The sequence below is a fragment of the Danio rerio genome, chromosome 16 (assembly GCF_052040795.2).
Source record: "Danio rerio strain M-AB ecotype USA chromosome 16, GRCz13ab, whole genome shotgun sequence".
Lineage (NCBI taxonomy): Eukaryota > Metazoa > Chordata > Actinopteri > Cypriniformes > Danionidae > Danio > Danio rerio.
In genome coordinates, this window is record NC_141036.1 from 2,631,373 (window position 1) to 2,655,983 (window position 24,611).

Here is a 24,611-nt window from a genome sequence, read left to right on the forward strand (position 1 = left end):
CAAGACATCTCACATTTTAGTCTGTTATTATTAACCTAAGCAGAGGCTTGAAATGTTATGGACCTAATGTACTTTAATCTACCAGAGTTAATAACCCAACATCAATTAAAGCAATCTGAAACACAATTTATGAGTCAGGTAAAAGTGTATTATTATTCAGTCAATTCACACACAGTCAGTGCGACATCACATGATCAAAGAGAATTCTCAAAGGGAAAAATATTATTAGCATGCTGCAATATTAGCCTATCATATTATCCAACTCGGTGCACCGTATTGTAGCTAGCGCTAGCTAATTCACTTTAGCAAGTTAGCAGAAAACATATATTACTACAATAATTGGGACTAAGAACGGCTGCTTTGGTGACTTTAACATTAAAGAGTATCTTGTATTGTAATGTGATGTAAAACTCGCTAAATTAATCGTCTGTAATGATGTATTTTGATGACAGATCGATCAGTGAATGGATGCATTTTTTAAAATGCGGGTCTCCGCCATGACGTAACTCCGTTGCTGTGGCAACCATGGAGCGCGTTCGGAATTTGAGTTCTACTGACTGTAACCGAGCGAAAACGCCATTAGAGTGAAAATTGTCGTGTAGACTAAATGGACGCAGAGTTTCACCGTAGTGAAGAAATCCATAAAGTTTGTCGACGCGTTTTTAACACAGTGTGTAAGAAAACAAATATCATGACTAACCTGATTAGAAGAAACGCCGTGATGCCGGCCTCGCTGGACGTCGAACATCTACAAGATCCAGCAGATGGCGTAGCCGGGCAGGCTCAGGCTGAGGGCGGCTTCGGCCCCTCTCCTGCTGCCGCCCGGAGCATCAGCCCGAACGGTAAATGTCGAAAAGAGCATCTTAAACACATTACTGTCACACATAAATACAAACACAGACTCTCTGAGCTGTATAAACTTCACTACAGGGCGTCTTATATGTTTAGTTAACATATTTGAACACATATATAGACTGTAGGTCGTCTTAATGGACGATAAAATACATGTAAATGTCAATTATTCACTATATTTGGAAATATCTTTAATTAATCATGTGTATTTTTAAATCTGTGAAACCCAAACTTGAACTTGTTATAAAAATGTTGATGTTTGTATAGGAATATGAAGGCCCAAAAGAGGCACAGCGATAGTACTAGCTTTATTTTAAAGTATATTAGGTATAGTATTAAGTATATTAAGTATAGTATTAAGTATAGTGTTTATAAGTATGTCTGTAATGGTCTTGCCTTTGTTAGGTTTAAACATGCTAGGTCCAAACTAACACTGTACCCTTCCTTCAAAATCACAGACAGTTTCAATATAAACATTCAAACAAACTAAACTGCAGATATTGTTTTTATCAAACTACATTCAGTCACTTTTGAGGCTTTTTTGGTGAAACACTGTTATTAACAGGTGCTTATTATTATGTACATATACTCATTTCAGACATGTCTTAATAACTTGTTTCTTTGTTTTTGTCTGTTAGTAGGAAAGACCAAAGTGAAGAAGAGCAACCGTGTGTTGTCTTTCTTCAGAAGGGCATGGAAGGCTGTGAAGGCAAAGTTTCGGAGAAACAGAGAAACCAGGGACTCATCACAGCCGAATCCAGAATTACTTGATGTCCCTAATCCCAGAGATCCTGAACGCATTACCCGCCTGCAGGACCGCCTGGAAAAATGCGCTCTGAAGTGGACACCGGTCACTGAGGTCTGGCCCAACGTCTTCATAGGAAATGTGTAAGTCTGCAACACACATCACATCTGAAGCGGTCCTGAAATAAGTAACAAATGTTGTGCGGTGCATGATTTAATAAATAATGGTAATGGTTTAAAAAATAAGAGCAAATTTAAATGTCATGGTGACTTTAATACCAATTAAACAGTAATTAATAGTAATAACATACTGCAGCCTTATGAAGACAAATCAAACACAGCACAGTTGTAGACTGTATTGGGCAATCTGAGCTACTTCATCATTTCTTTGTGCAAATTATATTGTTTTGCACACACACACATTTCAGAAACAAATGCAACATTAATTTTGATAAAAACATGCACTGCTTATTCATATTAATTAAAAATATATGCAAATGGCACATATAGGGCCTGTGTTTCCATTACAAATATTATAGAGAACATTACATTATCTACTCTCAAACATAAAATCACTTACAAAAGCGAAGACCTCTTCTAATCTCATATATAAATCATATAAATAAATAAATAATGAGGTGATTTATTAACAAAGGAAATTTAATATTTATTATGTATCAGGAAAAAAAACATTCTACTTCATTATTATTAATAATAAAAATAAGAATATTTGTTATTTTATTATTTTAAAGTCTACTTTTAGATTTTGACACTTGTAAAACACTGCAGAAATGTTCTAACCATCAGGCCCATGTCATATACAGTAAAGATACTTAACAAATAACCTACTCTAAATTAAAAGCATTAACGTATGCTATGTTTTTTTGTGTTCACTAGCTTTGGAGCAATAACAGTAAAAATATACTAGCTTTGGTTGTGTTCAAAATGACATCAATGTTTTCAAAGTGTACTGTGAAGGGAGCAATTGTAAACATGAAGATCGCTAAAACTGAACTGTAAAAATACTTTGAAAGCAAATTACAGCTAAGAGAGATGACCTTAATGCTGTTTTTAATAATTCCAAGTTTAAATGTTAGAATGTTCTAAATGAATAGGGCATAGGGGAGATAACTGAAAATAGAACACAGCCAGGAACGGTTTCTAGCTAGAGCTCCAGAGGTGTAGTTGCAAGTGCACAAGTTTGCGACTCAGTTTGTGAATGTTCGTTGAATGACAGATTTGGGAAACGTCAAATCAACAAATGACGTTTGTAATGACACACTTGCGACCTTAGTTGGCTAAAGATGGTTTTCGGAAACGCACCCCTGGACAATTGTAGAGTAAGAGTGTTTTAATGAAGACTAATCAAGGCTGTTGTGTTCTTTTGCAGGAATACGGCCAGAGACCCAGCCAGACTGGAGGAGATGAACATCACACACCTCCTGAACGCTGCACCAGAGCTGGACAATGAAACATCCAAAAATGAATGGGAAAAGGTTTACAAAGACATGAACATCACTTCCCTCAGACTGTCTGCAGACGATGATGGATGGTTTGATGTCACCAAACACTTTTTCCCAGCGGCAGACTTCATTCATACAGCCCTGAGCAAACCACAGAGTAAGAGTTCACTTCCACACACAAACTGAACCAACATTGTGTTGTACACTGCCAAATTGTTGAGTTTGTTTTCAGCGAATGCTGGTTTGTTTTTTGGGAATTGTGAGGACATTTCATAGGTGTAAAGGTTTTTATACTGCGCATGAAACAAATACTACAGTAATTCAGGAGTACTATAGTGTATAGCAGTAAATACTGTGCTGTTTTTAAACTCTAACTATTGTAAAGTTCTTCACAGAATTAATCTGTTGTGGTGATTCTGTGGTACTACAGTAATATAAAATAATAGCTGAAACTGCTGTTACACACACACACACACACACACACACACACACACTACAGAACTTAACGTACAATTTGTTTCTTTAAGTCTTAAAAGTTTATTAATAACCTCCAATAACTCTGCAGATGAGTATTTCAGTGTGTTTTATAGAAAGTGCACTTACCCAAACATTTCTGCATTTTTACAGCTCCAGTTCAATCATTTAGAGTCATTTTTATTATTAATTTTCTTCCCTCGTCAGAAATGTCTGGGTTTAATATCCTTGTGGGGACAGTATTTATCTATCCATCTCTCCATCTGTCCTACAGTGCTAAATGTGCTAGCGATACGTTTGTGTTGATCTTTCTCTCTTTGTTCCTGCAGATAAGGTGTTGGTGTGCTGCCTGCAGGGCGTCAGCCGCTCCGCCACACTTTTCCTGGCATATTTGATGATACACCACAACAAAACCCCAGAGGACTCCATTGATCTGGTGACACACAAGAGATTTATCAGGCCAAGCAGAGACTTCTTGAGGAAATTAACAATCCTCGCTGAGCAGCGACACTTAATTGAAAGTGACGCAGCGAAGAACAGAAGCAACTCTGCTGCCGATAAACCAGACCCTGAAGTGGAGTCAGTTGATTCAGAGGAAATGTATGTTTGTGAGCCGTACGGTCTTAAACCAGTCACGAAGATTTCACACATACACAACCCTGAAGCCTGCTCCAAACTAGACAATCTAGAACCGGTTCCAGGTCCGAGCCGTTATAGACCCGAACCTAAGGCAGTTGATTCAGAGGAAATGTATGTTTGTGAGCCGTACGGTCTTGAACCAGTCACGAAGATTTCACACATACACGACCCTGAAGCCTGCTCCAAACTAGACAAGTGTGCTTTAAAGCCTGATCCAGAACCGGTCCCAGGTCCGAGTGGTTATAGACCTGAACCTAAGGCAGTTGATTCAGAGGAAATGTATGTTGAGCCGTACGGTCTTAAACCAGTCACGATGATTTCACACATACACGACCCTGAAGTCTACTTTAAACTGGATAAGTGTGCTTTAAAGCCCTATCCAGAACCGGTTCCAGGTCCGAGTGGTTATAGACCCGAACCTAAGACAGTTGATTCAGAGGAAATGTATGTTGTGCCGTACGGTCTTGAACCAGTCACGATGATTTCACACATACACGACCCTGAAGTCTACTTTAAACTGGACAAGTGTGCTTTAAAGCCCTATCCAGAACCGGTCCCAGGTCCGAGCGGTTATATACCCGAACCTAAGGCCATTGATTCAGGGGAGCTGTGTGTCTCTGACTTGAGGGGTCCTCAACCACAACCTCAAATGGAAGAGAAGATTTCACTCTTGCATTTGCATTTCACCCAAAATATTTCCAACCTGGACAAGCAACAAATGGAGAACAGGAAGAGATGGGTCTCCATCTGTAAAGTCTTCGACAACCTCTACGTTGGAAGCTGGTAAGTCTGCAACACATTCATGATGTATAGTACAAAGCCATGTGATGCTTTAATAGGGTAATGGAGACAGTGTTGGGTAGGTTACTTCAAGAGAATGATTACTTCAGAAGCTCTCCCTGTTCCACATTGTCTATTTGACATTCCAGCCTTTGTTGCCGGAAATAAAATATATTGTGGAGCTGGATTAGTGACAAATGAATGAGTTAATTCAGCTGAATATATTGTAAGAGGTTACTGAAGATACTTAAGAGGTTTCCTTTGAGTCTGTATATGTTTCTGCATTGTAAGTCCGTATAGAAAGCTGATTAAAGTTGTTTGTGATCTTGTGCAGGAAAAGGGCAATGGACAGAGTTGCACTGAAGAGGAGAGGAATTACACACGTCCTGAACACTTTACCCATTTTGGCAAATCAAGATGCATTGAGGAGGGAACAGGCCAAGCTGTACGAGACAATGAACATCTCCTACCACAATGTGTTTTCAAGAGACGATGACCCGTTTGACTTTAGCTGCCATATCTACCGAGTGGCAGAACTCATGCACAAGATTCTGAGCAACCCAGAGAGTAAGAACACACACACACACAGACACACACACACACAGTGTATTAATATCATGTTCTAGTGTGTTCAATTGTTTTGTGTCTTTCTTTTCTCAGATCAGCTGCTGGTGCAGGATCAACAGGGTTGCAGGCACGCCTGTTTTTTCGTGGTGCCATATCTGATGATATACCATGGAAAAACATTGACGAAGGCCATTAGCCATATGATAAACCGTAAAAACATCAGAATGAGCAGGGACCTCCTGACGCAGCTAGTCGTCTTCGCTTGTCACCACAATCAGCAGCAACAGCCGGGTTTGATGCCGGAGTTTTCATCTATCGACATAAACCACCCTCAGACCATTTCCCAAATGTACCTTCGTATCGTCAAACCCTCCCAGTACTGGACTCCTGTCAGTGAAGTCTGGCCCAATGTCTTCATAGCTGACGAGTAAGTCTACAACACACACATATAACAGCAAAGCATACAGTCAAATAATGATGCAGGGTTTCACCCGGGCTTAATTCCCACAGTCATGGAGTTTTTAAAAGATCTATTGCAGACATTAAAAGTCAGGGTAAATGTTTTTAAGTCATGTTTTATCATGTTGTTGTGGTTAGGGTATTTCTCCCTGCCATTTTATTCCGCTTGTCAACCAGCAATCAAATTCAGTCCTCAAATTCAGGCTGGTAAAATACTGTCTGAGGCTGCTTTTTGTTCGCTCAGTGCTCAGTCAGTTGTTGCGTCCCAATTCGCATACTTATACTACACCCTAAAAGTATGCAAGCTTTGGGATATACAACTTCCGCGTTCCTTGGTATCGAAACTTGTACCAAATATCGATATTTTTAACTTGTAGTATCGAAAATCATATAGTAGGGTATCGATGTTTGTCAAGGTATCGTATCAAAGTCTGAAATCCCAGTATCGTGACCACACTACTTCAAACTATTTGACTACAGATTTGAAGACAGATGGAGTAAAAAAAAGCACAAAATGCTGAAAACTGTTAGTTTGTGGATTTGTTTTACAACGTGGCCAAAATCTGCAAGAAAAATCTGCGTTATTAAAACAATAACAAGCTCCTGTAAACTTTGTTAAATTCAGCATTTGTAGATTTACAGAACTCCAGAGTGAGCGCTGTGTGTTCTTCATCGTGAATTCAGCTTTTCAGTCAGTGAAAGTGAAGGGAAATTGATGATGTTGTTGTGTTCTTGTGCAGGAAAACAGCAAGGAACAAAGCCAAACTGAAAAAGATGAACATCACGCACATTGTGAACGCTGTGCCGTTGTCCTTAAAGGAAGAGGAATGGAAGGACTACTACCAGAAGAAGAACATCACTTACTACAATGTGCGTTCAGGACTCGGAGTCCAGGGCTGGCCAAACATAGCACAGTTATTTTCACCAGCAGCAGAATTCCTACACAAGGCCCTGAGTGACACAAAGAGTAAGAGTTGACACACACACACACATGCAATATTCATCTGCAGTTGAAGCAGAATTATTAGCCCCCCTGAGTTATTAGCCCCCCTGTATATTCCTGTATATTCCTGTTATTTCTGTTAACAGAAAGCAGATTTTTCAGCACATTTCTCAACATAATAGTTCTAATAACTGAATAATTGTATCTTCAGCTGTGTTGTTAGTTGAATGAGTTTGTTTTGACCGTCTTTTTTTCTGCATTTCCTCAGATAAGGTGTTGCTGTACTGCAGCGAGGGCTTAAACCAGTCTGTCGTGCTTTTTATGGCATATCTGATGATCCACCAGCGCATGAAGCTGGAAGAAGCATTCGAGTTTGTGTTGGAGAGGAGACGCATGTGGATAAGCAGGGACTACTTGAACCAGCTGGTGATGTTGAATCTGGACCTCGCAAAGCTTCGCAAATTGAACGAGTGTAGACCCTGCTGCACAGCCTGCTACGAAGCTATCTTGCAGCTTAATCTAACGTAACATGGAGTATGTAAATATGTAAATATGGTGTTGACATGTCTGTTTGTCTTCTGTTCATGAGCATTGTGAGAAAAATAAAGAAAGATTTGCTTCAATTGTGTTTCTGACCAGTTTTTCAGCTGACAAAGTTCAAAATAGAATAAAATAGTAAAATAGCTTACTCAGCATTTATATACAGGCCTCATTGCGTTTAAATGAGTTAGTTTAAACTCTCAGTCTTGTAATAAGGCAATAAAACAACATTATCTTACTTTGGGTCTGGTTCTGAATTTTAAAGAACATTCTGGGTTAATTTAATCAATATCATCTGTTAAAACTATTCTGAAATGAAAATGAACAACATATTTGTAATGAGCGTGTGTATCATGAGTACAGAAATCCTCCGAACAGTAGTTTTGTCAAGTACTAAATAACTACAGTGAGCTTCTGAAGTCATTTAGACCAGGGGTGTCCAAACTCAGTCCTGGAGGGCCACTATCCTGCATAGTTCAGTTACAATTTGCTTCGACACACCTGCCTGGAAGTTTCTATTATATGTAGTGAGAGCTTGATTAGCTGCTTCAGGTGTGTTTGATTAGGGTAACTTGAAGCTAAACTCTCCAGGACACCGGCCCTCCAGGACCGAGTTTGGACACCTCTGATTTAGACTATATTAGGTTACTCAGGTCAGTCTCTCCTGTAACACTGTTTGACACATAAGATGTCAATGATGCGGTATCCTTTCCAAAGTCCATATTGAGTCTTTAAAAGTAAATATTAATATCTAGAAATTTCAAAAATTTTATTACACATCGGCCACTTTATTAGGTACACTTTACTAGTACCGGGTTGGACCCCCTTTTGCCTTCAGAACTGCCTTAATCCTTCGTGCCATGGATTCAACAAGGTACTGGAAATATTCCTCAGAGATTTTGCTCCATATTGGCATGATGGCATCAGACAAAACAGATTTGTCGGCTGCACGTTCATGATGCGAGTCTCCCGTTCCACAACATCCCAAAGGTACTCTATTGGATTGAGATCTGGTGACTGTGGAGGCCATTTGAGTACAGTGAACTCATTGTCATGTTCAAGAAACCAGTCTGAGATGATTGGTGCATTATTTTGCTGGAAGTAGTCATCAGAAGATGGGTACATTGTGCTCATAAAGGGATGGACAGGGTCAGCAATATCCATGCTTTCTTGTTGTGGACGCCAAACTCTGACCCTCTACCGTTGCAGCAGAAGTTGAGTCTCATCAGACCAGGCAACGTTTTCACCAATCTTCTATCTGCTTGTTAAGTGTGACTTCACACGAATCGGCTTTCAGGTCCAAGTGCTAGATCAAACTGTATGGGGAGACTCATCAAATGGTAATAATAAACGTTTACAAGCGATGTAATACTTTCGAAAATCATGATCGCAATATATATATATAACCATGCCTATCCGATAGCCAGAAAGTGATTATTGTTTTGCAAGCAAGTCCAGAGACTGTCGTGTACACCATGATGTTATATAAAATTCACTTTAAAGTGTGATATGTTTTTACGTTACTTTAACTCATTTTAATATGTTAATTAGATTTCAACACGTTTTGTGTTACATTAACTCATTTTAATAAGTAAATCAGGTTTCAACAGATGTTTTTACGTTACTTTAACTCATTTTAATAAGTTAATAAGATTTCTAAACTTTCCTTCTGTTTTCTGATTGATCATCTTCCTCTTCTTCTTCCTCCAAATCCACACCATCTTCTTCTACCATTCCAGAGTAAAATATGTCCCTCAATCAACAATCAGATCAAACTAATGCAATGTGTTGTATTCAGAAAGAAGGTGCAGTTAAAATTGATTTTGCCTGAATGTAATCCATTTAATCTCGATAATATGAACTAGGCTAGTTGAGATTATACTTAAGAAGTTCAACGAGCCTTCAAAATAAAAGGCTCAGCCCTTTTTGATAAACGCAATAGATATAAATACACTAGAAATCGCATACGGATGCTGAACATGCGTCAATAGCGCCGCCATATTTGTACAGTGCTCCCATGTTAATCAACCGAAGTAGTCAAGACTTAGACAAAGCTTTGTTAAATATGAACCGTCTTTATGGTTTAGCATCCCTTTGCATATTTTTTAAAGAATGGGAGGAATTTCTTTACTTCTGTTTTGACTTACTAAATTGCCATTTAAAGTGTTACTATATTGGAAAATGTTGTACAAGCACAATTTTACTCCACATAATGTTATCATTTGGAATAACAGGTGTATTTTACATAAGAGGAAATCATTTTTCATCAAGACTGATTTGACAAATGAGTTTGGAATGTAATTCATTTAATGGATGATGACGGTAATATGTTGAGTTATGATCATTTTAAGTTAAAATTCAAATTTAATTGTGCATATAGAGAATTCTCTTTGGTTGTCAAAGCTATTCCTGTAGCTTTGAGGTATTTAGTTAAAGGTATAGTGCAATGCTCTTCTGTAACACCTACACTAGTTGATTTGGTTATAAATAATTATTCATTTTTGGATATTAAATGTAACAACAAGGTCTTGAGATCACTACTGACAAAAGAATATTTTCCTCTTCCTGTTAAAAGAGAGATTTTCTTATGCGGACACAATTGAAATGAGAAAAAGATACCTGTCATTTCCCTAATTACCTAAAATGAAAGAAGTACAGTTGAAGTCAGAATTATTAGCCCCCCTGAATTATTACACCACTTGATCATTTTTCCCCAATTTCTGTTTAACGGAGAGAAGATTTCTTCAACACATTTCTAAACATAATAGTTTAAATAACTCATCTCTAATAACTGATTTATTTTATCTTTGCCATAAAGACAGTAAATAATATTAGACTAGATATTTTTCAAGACACGTCTATACAGCTTAAAGGGATATTTAAAGGCTAAACTAGGTTAATTAAGTTAACTAGGAAAGGTTGGGGTAATTAGGCAAGTTATTGTATAACGATGGTTTGTTCTGTAGACTTTTGAGAAAAAATATTGCTTAAAGGGGCTAATAATATTGCTCCTAAAATGGTGTTAAAAAAAAATAAAAACTGCTTTTTTCTTGCCAAAATAAAACAAAACAGACTTTCTCCAGAAGAAAATATATTATCAGACATACTGTGAAAATTTCTTTGCTCTGTTAAACATAAATTGGAAAATATTTAAAAAAGAAGAAAAAAATTCGAAGGGGGCGAATAATTCTGACTTCAACTGTACATTTCAAAACAATTAATGACATCTATCCATGTAACGAATTTCTTAGAATAAGATTTAATTTAGACAGTAATGCTTGTATTTTCTGCTTGAAAGATATTGAATCCCAGGAACATCTTTTTTTTTATAGTTGTTCTTTTGTCAAATCCTTTTGGGACAGATTGTTTGAGTGGTTGATGACAAAAAATGTAATACCTGCGTTTGACTATCACATTGTGAAATTTGGCATTTTTATGAAAAACAAGGAAATTAAATTTCTGTGTAATAATATGTTGATTGTAGCAAAATGTTATATCCACTAATGTAGATTTGTTAAAGTTTCTCCTTGTTTTAAAGCATTTAAAATGATTTCAATATTTTATATAAATCTATAAAACAGGTAAAAACAAAAGGTGCCTTAAAGCTCTCTAAGCTCTTGTCAACTTGTATGGACTGACCCAGCTGAAGGTAATGTATTTCCTTTTATATTATTCAGAGTTTATTCATGTTATTATTAGTTTTTACTGTTTTGTTTATTATATGCTGCTTGCATATAATGTTATATATGTTTAACAATGGAAGTTGAAAATGCCTGTTTGTTATTTTAAGTTTAAATAAAAATAATAAAAAAATAAAAAATAAATAAATAAATAAATAAAAAATAGTCAACACTTAGTTGACTAGTCAAGGCACCAGAGTGAACAAAAGTCAAGCGAACGCAGAGACTGAGGAAAACACAACCCAAAACCAGCCCTGTGTGAAAAGTGTTTGGCCCTAAACAGAACAACTGGTTGGGTTAAGCTCAGTCAAGCATTTTCAAGCAAGGTATAATTATAATTTAGACCATATTTAATTCTCAACACATTTGTATAGGTATTCTTTTTAAATCACACTTGCATAGGTGTAAATTTGAAAATTACTTTAAGTTATATACTGTGTAAAAAAAAATAACTTTAAAAACAATTTCAGACAAATGAAGTGTTGCATATTAATATTTATCTAACTTGTTAAATCAATATTGACAACTACTGTGAGAAATCATTAACATGATCAATGTCTTCACAAAGATCAATATTATTATTAATAATAATAACATATAATTAAAAGGAAATTAAGAAAAAAATGTTATTTAATAACTGGTAGCCCTTTACACTAATCAGTACCCAAGAAGTAGCTCTCAGTTTCCAAAAGGCTGGTGACCAATGATTTAGACCATATTTTATTCTCAACACATCACTAAAGAGCAGTAATGAAGCTCTTCCCCACTTCAGTTAAAATGATATTTAACAAGACATCTCACATTTTAGTCTGTTATTATTAACCTGAGCAGAGGCTTGAAATGTTATGGACCTAATGTACGTTAATCTACCAGGGTTACATCCATTAAACATCCTTTAACATCCATTAAAGCACTCTGAAACACAATTTATGACTCTGGTAAAAGTGTATTATTATTTAGTCAGTTCACACACAGTCAGTGCGACATCACATTATCGATGACAATTCTCAGAGGGAAAAATATAATTAGCATGCTGCAATATTAGCCTATCATATTATCCAACTCGGTGCACCATATTGTAGCTAGCGCTAGCTAATTCACTTTAGCAAGTTAGCAGAAAACATATTATCACAATAATTGGGAGTAAGAACGGCTGCTTTGGTGACATTAACATTAAAGTGTATCTCGTATTATAGTGTGATGTAAAACTCGCTAAATTAATCGTCTGTAATGATGTATTTTGATGACAGATCGATCAGTGAATGGATGCATTTTTTAAAATGCGGGTCTCCGCCATGACGTAACTCCGTTGCTGTGGCAACCATGGAGCGCGTTCGGAATTTGAGTTCTACTGACTGTAACCGAGCGAAAAACGCCATTAGTGTGAAAATTGTCGAGTAGACTAAATGGACGCAGAGTTTCACCGTAGTGAAGAAATCCGTAAAGTTTGTCGACGCGTTTTTAACACAGTGTGTAAGAAAACAAATATCATGACTAACCTGATTAGAAGAAACGCCGTGATGCCGGCCTCGCTGGACGTCGAACATCTACAAGATCCAGCAGATGGCGTAGCCGGGCAGGCTCAGGCTGAGGGCGGCTTCGGCCCCTCTCCTGCTGCCGCCCGGAGCATCAGCCCTAACGGTAAATGTCGAAAAGAGCATCTTAAACACATTACTGTCACACATAAATACAAACACAGGCTCTCTGAGCTGTATAAACTTCAGTACAGGGCGTCTTATATGTTTAGTTAACATATTTGAACACATATATAAACTGTAGGTCGTCTTAATGGATGATAAAATACATGTAAACGTCAATTATTCACTATATTTTGAAATATCTTTACTTAATCATGTGTATTTTTATATCTGTGAAACCCAAACTTGAACTTGTTATAGCAAATTTTGATGTTTTCTATAGGAATATGAATGAAGGCCCAAAAGAGTCACAGCGATAGTACTAGTTTTATTTTAAAGTATATTAGGTATAGTATTAAGTATATTAAGTATAGTATTAAGTATAGTGTTTATAAGTATGTCTGTAATGGTCTTGCCCTTGTTAGGTTTAAACATGCTAGGTCCAAACTAACACTGTACCCTTCCTTCAAAATCACAGACAATTTCAATATCAACATTCAAACAAACAAAACTGCAGATATTGTTTTTATCAAACTACATTCAGTCACTTTTGAGGCTTTTTTGGTGAAACACTGTTATTAACAGGTGCTTATTATTATGTACATATACTCATTTCAGACATGTCTTAATAACTTGTTTCTTTGTTTTTGTCTGTTAGTAGGAAAGACCAAAGTGAAGAAGAGCAACCGTGTGTTGTCTTTCTTCAGAAGGGCATGGAAGGCTGTGAAGGCAAAGTTTCGGAGAAACAGAGAAACCAGGGACTCATCACAGCCGAATCCAGAATTACTTGATGTCCCTAATCCCAGAGATCCTGAACGCATTACCCGCCTGCAGGACCGCCTGGAAAAATGCGCTCTGAAGTGGACACCGGTCACTGAGGTCTGGCCCAACGTCTTCATAGGAAATGTGTAAGTCTGCAACACACATCACATCTGAAGCGGTCCTGAAATAAGTAACAAATGTTGTGCGGTGCATGATTTAATAAATAATGGTAATGGTTTAAAAAATAAGAGCAAATTTAAATGTCATGGTGACTTTAATACCAATTAAACAGTAATTAATAGTAAAACATACTGCAGCCTTATGAAGACAAATCAAACACAGCGCAGTTGTAGACTGTATTGGGCAATCTGAGCTACTTCATCATTTCTTTGTGCAAACTATATTGTTTTGCACACACACACATTTCAGAAACAAATGCAATATTAATTTTGATAAAAACATGCACTGCTTATTCATATTAATTGAAAATATATGCAAATGGCACATATAGGGCCTGTGTTTCCATTACAAATATTATAGAGAACATTACATTATCTACTTTCAAACATAAAATCATTTACAAAAGCGAAGACCTCTTCTAATCTCATATATAAATCATATAAATAAATAAATAAATAATGAGGTGATTTATTAAGAAATGAAATTTAATATTTATTATGTATCAGGAAAAAAACATTCTACTTCATTATTATTAATAATAAAAATAAGAATATTTTTTATTTTATTATTTTAAAGTCTACTTTTAGATTTTGACACTTGTAAAACACTGCAGAAATGTTCTAATCATCAGGCCCATGTCATATACAGTAAAGATACTTAACAAATAACCTACTCTAAATTAAAAGCATTAACGTATGCTATGTTTTTTTGTGTTCACTAGCTTTGGAGCAATAACAGTAAAAATATACTAGCTTTGGTTGTGTTCAAAATGACATCAATGTTTTCAAAGTGCACTGTGAAGGGAGCAATTGTAAACATGAAGATCGCTAAAACTGAACTGTAAAAATACTTTGAAAGCAAATTACAGCTAAGAGAGATGACCTTAATGCTTTTTTTAATAATTCCAAGTTTAAATGTTAGAATGTTCTAAATGAATAGGGCATAGGGGGGATAACTGAAAATAGAACACAGCCAGGAACGGTTTCTAGCTACAGCTCCAGAGGTGTAGTCGCAAGTGCACAAGTTTGCGACACAGTTTGCGAATGTTCGTTGGAATGACAGATTTGGGAAACGTCAAATCAACAAATGATGTTTGTAATGACACACTTGCGACCTTAGTTGGCTAAAGATGGTTTTCGGAAACGCACCCCTGGACAATTGTAGAGTAAGAGTGTTTTAATGAAGACTAATCAAGGCTGTTGTGTTCTTTTGCAGGAATACGGCCAGAGACCCAGCCAGACTGGAGGAGATGAACATCACACACCTCCTGAACGCTGCACCAGAGCTGGAGAATGAAACATCCAAAAATGAATGGGAAAAGGTTTACAAAGACATGAACATCACTTCCCTCAGACTGTCTGCAGACGATGATGGATGGTTTGATGTCACCAAACACTTTTTCCCAGCGGCAGACTTCATTCATACAGCCCTGAGCAAACCACAGAGTAAGAGTTCACTTCCACACACAAACTGAACCAACATTGTGTTGTACACTGCCAAATTGTTGAGTTTGTTTTCAGCGAATGCTGGTTTGTTTTTTGGGAATTGTGAGGACATTTCATAGGTGTAAAGGTTTTTATACTGCGCATGAAACAAATACTACAGTAATTCAGGAGTACTATAGTGTATAGCAGTAAATACTGTGCTGTTTTTAAACTCTAACTATTGTAAAGTTCTTTACAGAATTAATCTGTTGTGGTGATTCTGTGGTACTACAGTAATATAAAATAATAGCTGAAACTGCTGTTACACACACACACACACACTCACACACACACACACACACACACACACACGCACACACTACAGAACTTAACGTACAATTTGTTTCTTTAAGTCATAAAAGTTTATTAATAACCTCCAATAACTCTGCAGATGAGCATTTCAGTATGTTTTATAGAAAGTGCACTTACCCAAACATTTCTGCATTTTTACAGCTCCAGTTCAATCATTTAGAGTCATTTTTATTATTAATATTCTTCCCTCGTCAGAAATGTGTGGGTTTACTATCCTTGTGGGGACAGTATTTATCTATCCATCTCTCCATCTGTCCTACAGTGCTAAATGTGCTAGCGATACGTTTGTGTTGATCTTTCTCTCTTTGTTCCTGCAGATAAGGTGTTGGTGTGCTGCCTGCAGGGCGTCAGCCGCTCCGCCACACTTTTCCTGGCATATTTGATGATACACCACAACAAAACACCAGAGGACTCCATTGATCTGGTGACACACAAGAGATTTATCAGGCCAAGCAGAGACTTCTTGAGGAAATTAACAATCCTCGCTGAGCAGCGACACTTAATTGAAAGTGACGCAGCGAAGAACAGAAGCAACTCTGCTGCCGATAAACCAGACCCTGAAGTGGAGTCAGTTGATTCAGAGGAAATGTATGTTTGTGAGCCGTACGGTCTTAAACCAGTCACGAAGATTTCACACATACACGACCCTGAAGCCTGCTCCAAACTAGACAATCTAGAACCGGTTCCAGGTCCGAGCGGTTATAGACCCGAACCTAAGGCAGTTGATTCAGAGGAAATGTATGTTGAGCCGTACGGTCTTGAACCAGTCACGAAGATTTATCACATACACCACCCTGAAGTCTACTCCAAACTGGATAAGTGTGCTTTAAAGCCCTATCCAGAACCGGTTCCAGGTCCGAGCGGTTATAAACCCGAACCTAAGGCCGTTGATTCAGAGGAAATGTATGTTGTGCCGTACGGTCTTGAACCAGTCACGATGATTTCACACATACACGACCCTGAAGTCTACTTTAAACTGGATAAGTGTGCTTTAAAGCCCTATCCAGAACCGGTCCCAGGTCCGAGCGGTTATAAACCCGAACCTAAGGCAGTTGATTCAGAGGAAATGTATGTTTGTGAGCCGTACGGTCTTGAACCAGTCACGATGATTTCACACATACACGACCCTGAAGTCTACTTTAAACTGGATAAGTGTGCTTTAAAGCCAGATCCAGAACCGGTCCCAGGTCCGAGCGGTTATATACCCGAACCTAAGGCCGTTGATTCAGAGGAAATGTATGTTGTGCCGTACGGTCTTGAACCAGTCACGATGATTTCACGCATACATGACCCTGAAGTCTACTCCAAACTGGACAAGTGTGCTTTAAAGCCCTATCCAGATCCGGTCCCAGGTCCGAGCGGTTATATACCCGAACCTAAGGCCGTTGATTCAGGGGAGCTGTGTGTCTCTGACTTGAGTGGTCCTCAACCACAACCTCAAATGGAAGAGAAGATTTCACTCTTGCATTTGCATTTCACCCAAAATATTTCCAACCTGGACAAGCAACAAATGGAGAACAGGAAGAGATGGGTCTCCATCTGTAAAGTCTTCGACAACCTCTACGTTGGAAGCTGGTAAGTCTGCAACACATTCATGATGTATAGTACAAAGCCATGTGATGCTTTAATAGGGTAATGGAGACAGTGTTGGGTAGGTTACTTCAAGAGAATGATTACTTCAGAAGCTCTCCCTGTTCCACATTGTCTATTTGACATTCCAGCCTTTGTTGCCGGAAATAAAATATATTGTGGAGCTGGATTAGTGACAAATGAATGAGTTAATTCAGCTGAATATATTGTAAGAGGTTACTTAAGATACTTAAGAGGTTTCCTTTGAGTCTGTATATGTTTCTGCATTGTAAGTCCGTATAGAAAGCTGATTAAAGTTGTTTGTGATCTTGTGCAGGAAAAGGGCAATGGACAGAGTTGCACTGAAGAGGAGAGGAATTACACACGTCCTGAACACTTTACCCATTTTGGCAAATCAAGATGCATTGAGGAGGGAACAGGCCAAGCTGTACGAGACAATGAACATCTCCTACCACAATGTGTTTTCAAGAGACGATGACCCGTTTAACTTTAGCTGCCATATCTACCGAGTGGCAGAACTCATGCACAAGATTCTGAGCAACCCAGAGAGTAAGAACACACACACACACACACACACACAGTGTATTAATATCATGTTCTAGTGTGTTCAATTGTTTTGTGTCTTTCTTTTCTCAGATCAGCTGCTGGTGCAGGATCAACAGGGTTGCAGGCACGCCTGCTTTTTCGTGGTGCCATATCTGATGATATACCATGGAAAAACATTGACGAAGGCCATTAGCCATATGATAAACCGTAAAAACATCAGAATGAGCAGGGACCTCCTGACGCAGCTAGTCGTCTTCGCTTGTCACCACAATCAGCAGCAACAGCCGGGTTTGATGCCGGAGTTTTCATCGGTCGACATAAACCACCCTCAGACCATTTCCCAAATGTACCTTCGTATCGTCAAACCCTCCCAGTACTGGACTCCTGTCAGTGAAGTCTGGCCCAATGTCTTCATAGCTGACGAGTAAGTCTACAACACACATATAACAGCAAAGCATACAGTCAAATAATGATGCAGGGTTTCACCCGGGCTTAATTCCCACAGTCATGGAGTTTTTAAAAGATCTATTGCAGACATTAAAAGTCAGGGTAAATGTTTTTAAGTCATGTTTTATCATGTTGTTGTGGTTAGGGTATTTCTCCCTGCCATTTTATTCCACTTGTCAACCAGCACTCAAATTCAGTCCTCAAATTCAGGCTGGTAAAATACTGTCTGAGGCTGGTTTTTGTTCGCTCAGTGCTCAGTTCTCAGTGCTCAGTGCTCAGTCAGTTGTTGCTTCCCAATTCGCATACTTATACTACACCCTAAAAGTATGCAAGCTTTGGGACATACTACTTCCTCGTTCCTTGGTATCGAAACTTGTACCAAATATCGATATTTTTAACTTCGTATCGAAAATCATATAGTAGGGTATCGATGTTTGTCAAGGTATCGTATCAAAGTCTGAAATCCCAGTATCGTGACCACACTACTTCAAACTATTTGACTACAGATTTGAGGACAGATGGAGTAAAAAAAGCACAAAATGCTGAAAACTGTTCAGAATCTGCGTTATTAAAAAATACCAAGCTCCTGTAAACTTTGTTAAATTCAGCATTTGTAGATTTACAGAACTCCAGAGTGAGCGCTGTGTGTTCTTCATCGTGAATTCAGCTTTTCAGTCAGTGAAAGTGAAGGGAAATTGATGATGTTGTTGTGTTCTTGTGCAGGAAAACAGCGAGGAACAAAGCCAAACTGAAAAAGATGAACATCACGCACATTGTGAACGCTGTGCCGTTGTCCTTAAAGGAAGAGGAATGGAAGGACTACTACCAGAAGAAGAACATCACTTACTACAATGTGCGTTCAGGACTCGGAGTCCAGGGCTGGCCAAACATAGCACAGTTATTTTCACCAGCAGCCGAATTCCTACACAAGGCCCTGAGTGACACAAAGAGTAAGAGTTGACACACACACACACATGCAATATTCATCTGCAGTTGAAGCAGAATTATTAGCCCCCCTGAGTTATTAGCCCCCCTGTATATTCCTGTATATTCCTGTTATTTCTGTTAACAGAAAGCAGATTTTTTCAGCACATTTCTCAACATAATAGTTCTAATAACTGAATAATTGTGACTTCAGCTGTGTTGTTAGTTGAATGAGTTTGTTTTGACCGTCTTTTTTTCTGCATTTCCTCAGATAAGGTGTTGCTGTACTGCAGCGAGGGCTTAAACCAGTCCGTGGTGCTTTTTATGGCATATCTGATGATCCACCAGCGCATGAAGCTGGAAGAAGCATTCGAGTTTGTGTTGGAGAGGAGACGCATGTGGATAAGCAGGGACTACTTGAACCAGCTGGTGATGTTGAATCTGGACCTCGCAAAGCTTCGCGAATTGAACGAGTGTAGACCCTGCTGCACAGCCTGCTACGAAGCTATCTTGCAGCTTAATCTAACGTAACATGCAGTATGTAAATATGTAAATATGGTGTTGACATGTCTGTTTGTCTTCTGTTCATGTGCATTGTGAGAAAAATAAAGAAAGATTTGCTTCAATTGTGTTTCTGACCAGTTTTTCAGCTGACAAAGTTCAAGCAGAAGATTATGGAGACTTAATTACTGCATAATTACAAATATAGAGTATACTTACTCATGAGTAAAATAGCTTACTCAGCTTTTATATACAGGTCTCATTGCGTTTAAATGAGTTAGTTTAAACTCTCAGTCTTGTAATGAGGCAATAAAACAACATTATCTTACTTTGGGTCTGGTTCTGAATTTTAAAGAACATTCTGGGTTAATTTAATCAATATCATCTGTTAAAACTATTCTGAAATGAAAATGAACAACATATTTGTAATAAGCGTGTGTATCATGAGTACAGAAATCCTCCGAACAGTAGTTTTGTCAAGTACTAAATAACTACAGTGAGCTTCTGAAGTCATTTAGACCAGGGGTGTCCAAACTCAGTCCTGGAGGGCCACTATCCTGCATAGTTCAGTTACAATTTGCTTCAACACACCTGCCTGGAAGTTTCTATTATATGTAGTGAGAGCTTGATTAGCTGCTTCAGGTGTGTTTGATTAGGGTAACTTGAAGCTAAACTCTCCAGGACACCGGCCCTCCAGGACCGAGTTTGGACACCTCTGATTTAGACTATATTAGGTTACTCAGGTCAGTCTCTCCTGTAACACTGTTTGACACATAAGATGTCAATGATGCGGTATCCTTTCCAAAGTCCATATTGAGTCTTTAAAAGTAAATATTAATATCTAGAAATTTCAAAAATTTTATTACACATCGGCCACTTTATTAGGTACACTTTACTAGTACCGGGTTGGACCCCCTTTTGCCTTCAGAACTGCCTTAATCCTTCGTGCCATGGATTCAACAAGGTACTGGAAATATTCCTCAGAGATTTTGCTCCATATTGGCATGATGGCATCAGACAGAACAGATTTGTCGGCTGCACGTTCATGATGCGAGTCTCCCGTTCCACAACATCCCAAAGGTACTCTATTGGATTGAGATCTGGTGACTGTGGAGGCCATTTGAGTACAGTGAACTCATTGTCATGTTCAAGAAACCAGTCTGAGATGATTGGTGCATTATTTTGCTGGAAGTAGTCATCAGAAGATGGGTACATTGTGCTCATAAAGGGATGGACAGGGTCAGCAATATCCATGCTTTCTTGTTGTGGACGCCAAACTCTGACCCTCTACCGTTGCAGCAGAAGTCGAGTCTCATCAGAACAGGCAACGTTTTCACCAATCTTCTATCTGCTTGTTAAGTGTGACTTCACACGAATCGGCTTTCAGGTCCAAGTGCTAGATCAAACTGTATGGGGAGACTCATCAAATGGTAATAATAAACGTTTACAAGCGATGTAATACTTTCGAAAATCATGATCGCAATATATATATAACCATGCCAATCCGATAGCCAGAAAGTGATTATTGTTTTGCAAGCAAGTCCAGAGACTGTCGTGTACACCATGATGTTATATAAAATTCACATTAAAGTGTGATATGTTTTTACGTTACTTTAACTCATTTTAATATGTTAATTAGATTTCAACACGTTTTGTGTTACATTAACTCATTTTAATAAGTAAATCAGGTTTCAACAGATGTTTTTACGTTACTTTAACTCATTTTAATAAGTTAATAAGATTTCTAAACTTTCCTTCTGTTTTCTGATTGATCATCTTCCTCTTCTTCTTCCTCCAAATCCACACCATCTTCTTCTACCATTCCAGAGTAAAATATGTCCCTCAATCAACAATCAGATCAAACTAATGCAATGTGTTGTATTCAGAAAGAAGGTGCAGTTAAAATTGATTTTGCCTGAATGTAATCCATTTAATCTCGATAATATGAACTAGGCTAGTTGAGATTATACTTAAGAAGTTCAACGAGCCTTCAAAATAAAAGGCTCAGCCCTTTTTGATAAACGCAATAGATATAAATACACTAGAAATCGCATACGGATGCTGAACATGCGTCAATAGCGCCGCCATATTTGTACAGTGCTCCCATGTTAATCAACCGAAGTAGTCAAGACTTAGACAAAGCTTTGTTAAATATGAACCGTCTTTATGGTTTAGCATCCCTTTTCATATTGTTTAAAGTATGGGAGAAATTTCTTTTCTTCTATTTTGACTTACTAAATTGCCATTTAAAGTGTTACTATATTGGAAAATGTTGTACAAGCACAATTTTACTCCACATAATGTTATCATTTGGAATAACAGGTGTATTTTACATAAGAGGAAATCATTTTTTATCAAGACTGATTTGACAAATGAGTTTGGAATGTAATTCATTTAATGGATGATGACGGTAATATAGTTATTATAGTTATAATGATAATATAGTTATTATCATTTTAAGTTAAAATTCAATTTTAATTGTGCATATAGAGAATTCTCTTTGGTTGTCAAAGCTATTCCTGTAGCTTTGAGGTATTTAGTTAAAGGTATAGTGCAATGCTCTTCTGTAACACCTACACTAGTTGATTTGGTTATAAATAATTATTCATTTTTGGATATTAAATGTAACAACAAGGTCTTGAGATCACTACTGACAAAAGAATATTTTCCTCTTCCTGGTAAAAGAAAAGTTTATCTGAGAGATTTTCTAAAGCGGACACAGTTGAAATTAGAAAAAGATACCTGTCATTTCCCTAATTACCTAAAATGAAAGAAGTACAGTTGAAGTCAGAATTATTAGCCCCCCTGAATTATTACACCACTTGATCATTTTTCCCCAATTTCTGTTTAACGGAGAGAAGATTTCTTCAACACATTTCTAAACATAATAGTTTTAATACCTCATCTCCAATAACTGATTTATTTTATCTTTGCCATAAAGACAGTAAATAATATTAGACTAGATATTTTTCAAGACACGTCTATACAGCTTAAAGGGATATTTAAAGGCTAAACTAGGTTAATTAAGTTAACTAGGAAAGGTTGGGGTAATTAGGCAAGTTATTGTATAACGATGGTTTGTTCTGTAGACTTTTGAGAAAAAATATTGCTTAAAGGGGCTAATAATATTGCTCCTAAAATGGTGTTAAAAAAAATTAAAAACTGCTTTTTTCTTGCCAAAATAAAACAAAACAGACTTTCTCCAGAAGAAAATATATTATCAGACATACTGTGAAAATTTCTTTGCTCTGTTAAACATAAATTGGAAAATATTTAAAAAAGAAGAAAAAAATTCGAAGGGGGCGAATAATTCTGACTTCAACTGTACATTTCAAAACAATTAATGACATCTATCCATGTAACGAATTTCTTAGAATAAGATTTAATTTAGACAGTAATGCTTGTATTTTCTGCTTGAAAGATATTGAATCCCAGGAACATCTTTTTTTTTATAGTTGTTCTATTGTCAAATCCTTTTGGGACAGATTGTTTGAGTGGTTGATGACAAAAAATGTAATACCTGCGTTTGACTATCACATTGTGAAATTTGGCATTTTTATGAAAAACAAGGAAATTAAATTTCTGTGTAATAATATGTTGATTGTAGCAAAATGTTATATCCACAAATGTAGATTTGTTAAAGTTTCTCCTTGTTTTAAAGCATTTAAAATGATTTCAATATTTTATATAAATCTATAAAACAGGTAAAAACAAAAGGTGCCTTAAAGCTCTCTAAGCTCTTGTCAACTTGTATGGACTGACCCAGCTGAAGGTAATGTATTTCCTTTTATATTATTCAGAGTTTATTCATGTTATTATTAGTTTTTACTGTTTTGTTTATTATATGCTGCTTGCATATAATGTTATATATGTTTAACAATGGAAGTTGAAAATGCCTGTTTGTTATTTTAAGTTTAAATAAAAATAATAAAAAAATAAATAAATAAATAAATAAATAAAAAATAGTCAACACTTAGTTGACTAGTCAAGGCACCAGAGTGAACAAAAGTCAAGCGAACGCAGAGACTGAGGAAAACACAACCCAAAACCAGCCCTGTGTGAAAAGTGTTTGGCCCTAAACAGAACAACTGGTTGGGTTAAGCTCAGTCAAGCATTTTCAAGCAAGGTATAATTATAATTTAGACCATATTTAATTCTCAACACATTTGTATAGGTATTCTTTTTAAATCACACTTGCATAGGTGTAAATTTGAAAATTACTTTAAGTTATATACTGTGTAAAAAAAAAAAAACTTTAAAAACAATTTCAGACAAATGAAGTGTTGCATATTAATATTTATCTAACTTGTTAAATCAATATTGACAACTACTGTGAGAAATCATTAACATGATCAATGTCTTCACAAAGATCAATATTATTATTATTAATAATAACATATAATTAAAAGGAAATTAAGAAAAAAATGTTATTTAATAACTGGTAGCCCTTTACACTAATCAGTACCCAAGAAGTAGCTCTCAGTTTCCAAAAGGCTGGTGACCAATGATTTAGACCATATTTTATTCTCAACACATCACTAAAGAGCAGTAATGAAGCTCTTCCCCACTTCAGTTAAAATGATATTTAACAAGACATCTCACATTTTAGTCTGTTATTATTAACCTGAGCAGAGGCTTGAAATGTTATGGACCTAATGTACGTTAATCTACCAGGGTTACATCCATTAAACATCCTTTAACATCCATTAAAGCACTCTGAAACACAATTTATGACTCTGGTAAAAGTGTATTATTATTTAGTCAGTTCACACACAGTCAGTGCGACATCACATTATCGATGACAATTCTCAGAGGGAAAAATATAATTAGCATGCTGCAATATTAGCCTATCATATTATCCAACTCGGTGCACCATATTGTAGCTAGCGCTAGCTAATTCACTTTAGCAAGTTAGCAGACAACATATTATCACAATAATTGGGAGTAAGAACGGCTGCTTTGGTGACATTAACATTAAAGTGTATCTCGTATTATAGTGTGATGTAAAACTCGCTAAATTAATCGTCTGTAATGATGTATTTTGATGACAGATCGATCAGTGAATGGATGCATTTTTTAAAATGCGG

General features: G+C 37.0%; 2 protein-coding genes across 9 annotated transcripts; both read left to right on the forward strand.

Annotated features, from left to right (window-relative positions):
* Positions 1 to 110: 110 nt before the first annotated feature.
* On the forward strand, positions 111 to 7,544 carry LOC147840102 (uncharacterized). Of its 3 annotated transcripts, none has more exons than XM_087286391.1 (8): positions 111 to 842; positions 1,494 to 1,740; positions 2,987 to 3,216; positions 3,863 to 4,955; positions 5,287 to 5,519; positions 5,613 to 5,946; positions 6,719 to 6,945; positions 7,190 to 7,544. In XM_087286391.1, exons 1-8 carry the CDS (start codon positions 608 to 610, stop codon positions 7,447 to 7,449), a joined length of 2,859 nt encoding a protein of 952 aa, XP_087142517.1. In that variant the 5' UTR covers positions 111 to 607; the 3' UTR covers positions 7,450 to 7,544. The 3 variants fall into 3 exon arrangements, 2 of the variants coding, with proteins under 2 accessions (XP_087142517.1, XP_087142516.1); XR_015510791.1 differs by having other exon boundaries at positions 516 to 842; positions 1,491 to 1,740; positions 5,613 to 6,117; positions 6,156 to 6,945; XM_087286390.1 differs by having other exon boundaries at positions 516 to 842; positions 1,491 to 1,740.
* Positions 7,545 to 12,240: 4,696 nt separating this feature from the next.
* On the forward strand, positions 12,241 to 19,649 carry LOC147840103 (uncharacterized). 6 transcript variants are annotated; one of them, XM_087286400.1, is made up of 9 exons: positions 12,241 to 12,782; positions 13,440 to 13,686; positions 14,936 to 15,165; positions 15,834 to 16,535; positions 16,869 to 17,091; positions 17,423 to 17,655; positions 17,743 to 18,076; positions 18,823 to 19,049; positions 19,295 to 19,649. In XM_087286400.1, the coding sequence occupies exons 1-9, from the start codon at positions 12,548 to 12,550 to the stop codon at positions 19,552 to 19,554; spliced, it is 2,691 nt and encodes an 896-aa protein (XP_087142526.1). In that variant the 5' UTR covers positions 12,241 to 12,547; the 3' UTR covers positions 19,555 to 19,649. The 6 variants fall into 6 exon arrangements, with proteins under 6 accessions (XP_087142526.1, XP_087142521.1, XP_087142523.1 ...); XM_087286397.1 differs by having other exon boundaries at positions 12,450 to 12,782; positions 13,437 to 13,686; positions 15,834 to 16,172; positions 16,317 to 17,091; XM_087286399.1 differs by having other exon boundaries at positions 12,472 to 12,782; positions 13,437 to 13,686.
* Positions 19,650 to 24,611: the final 4,962 nt, after the last annotated feature.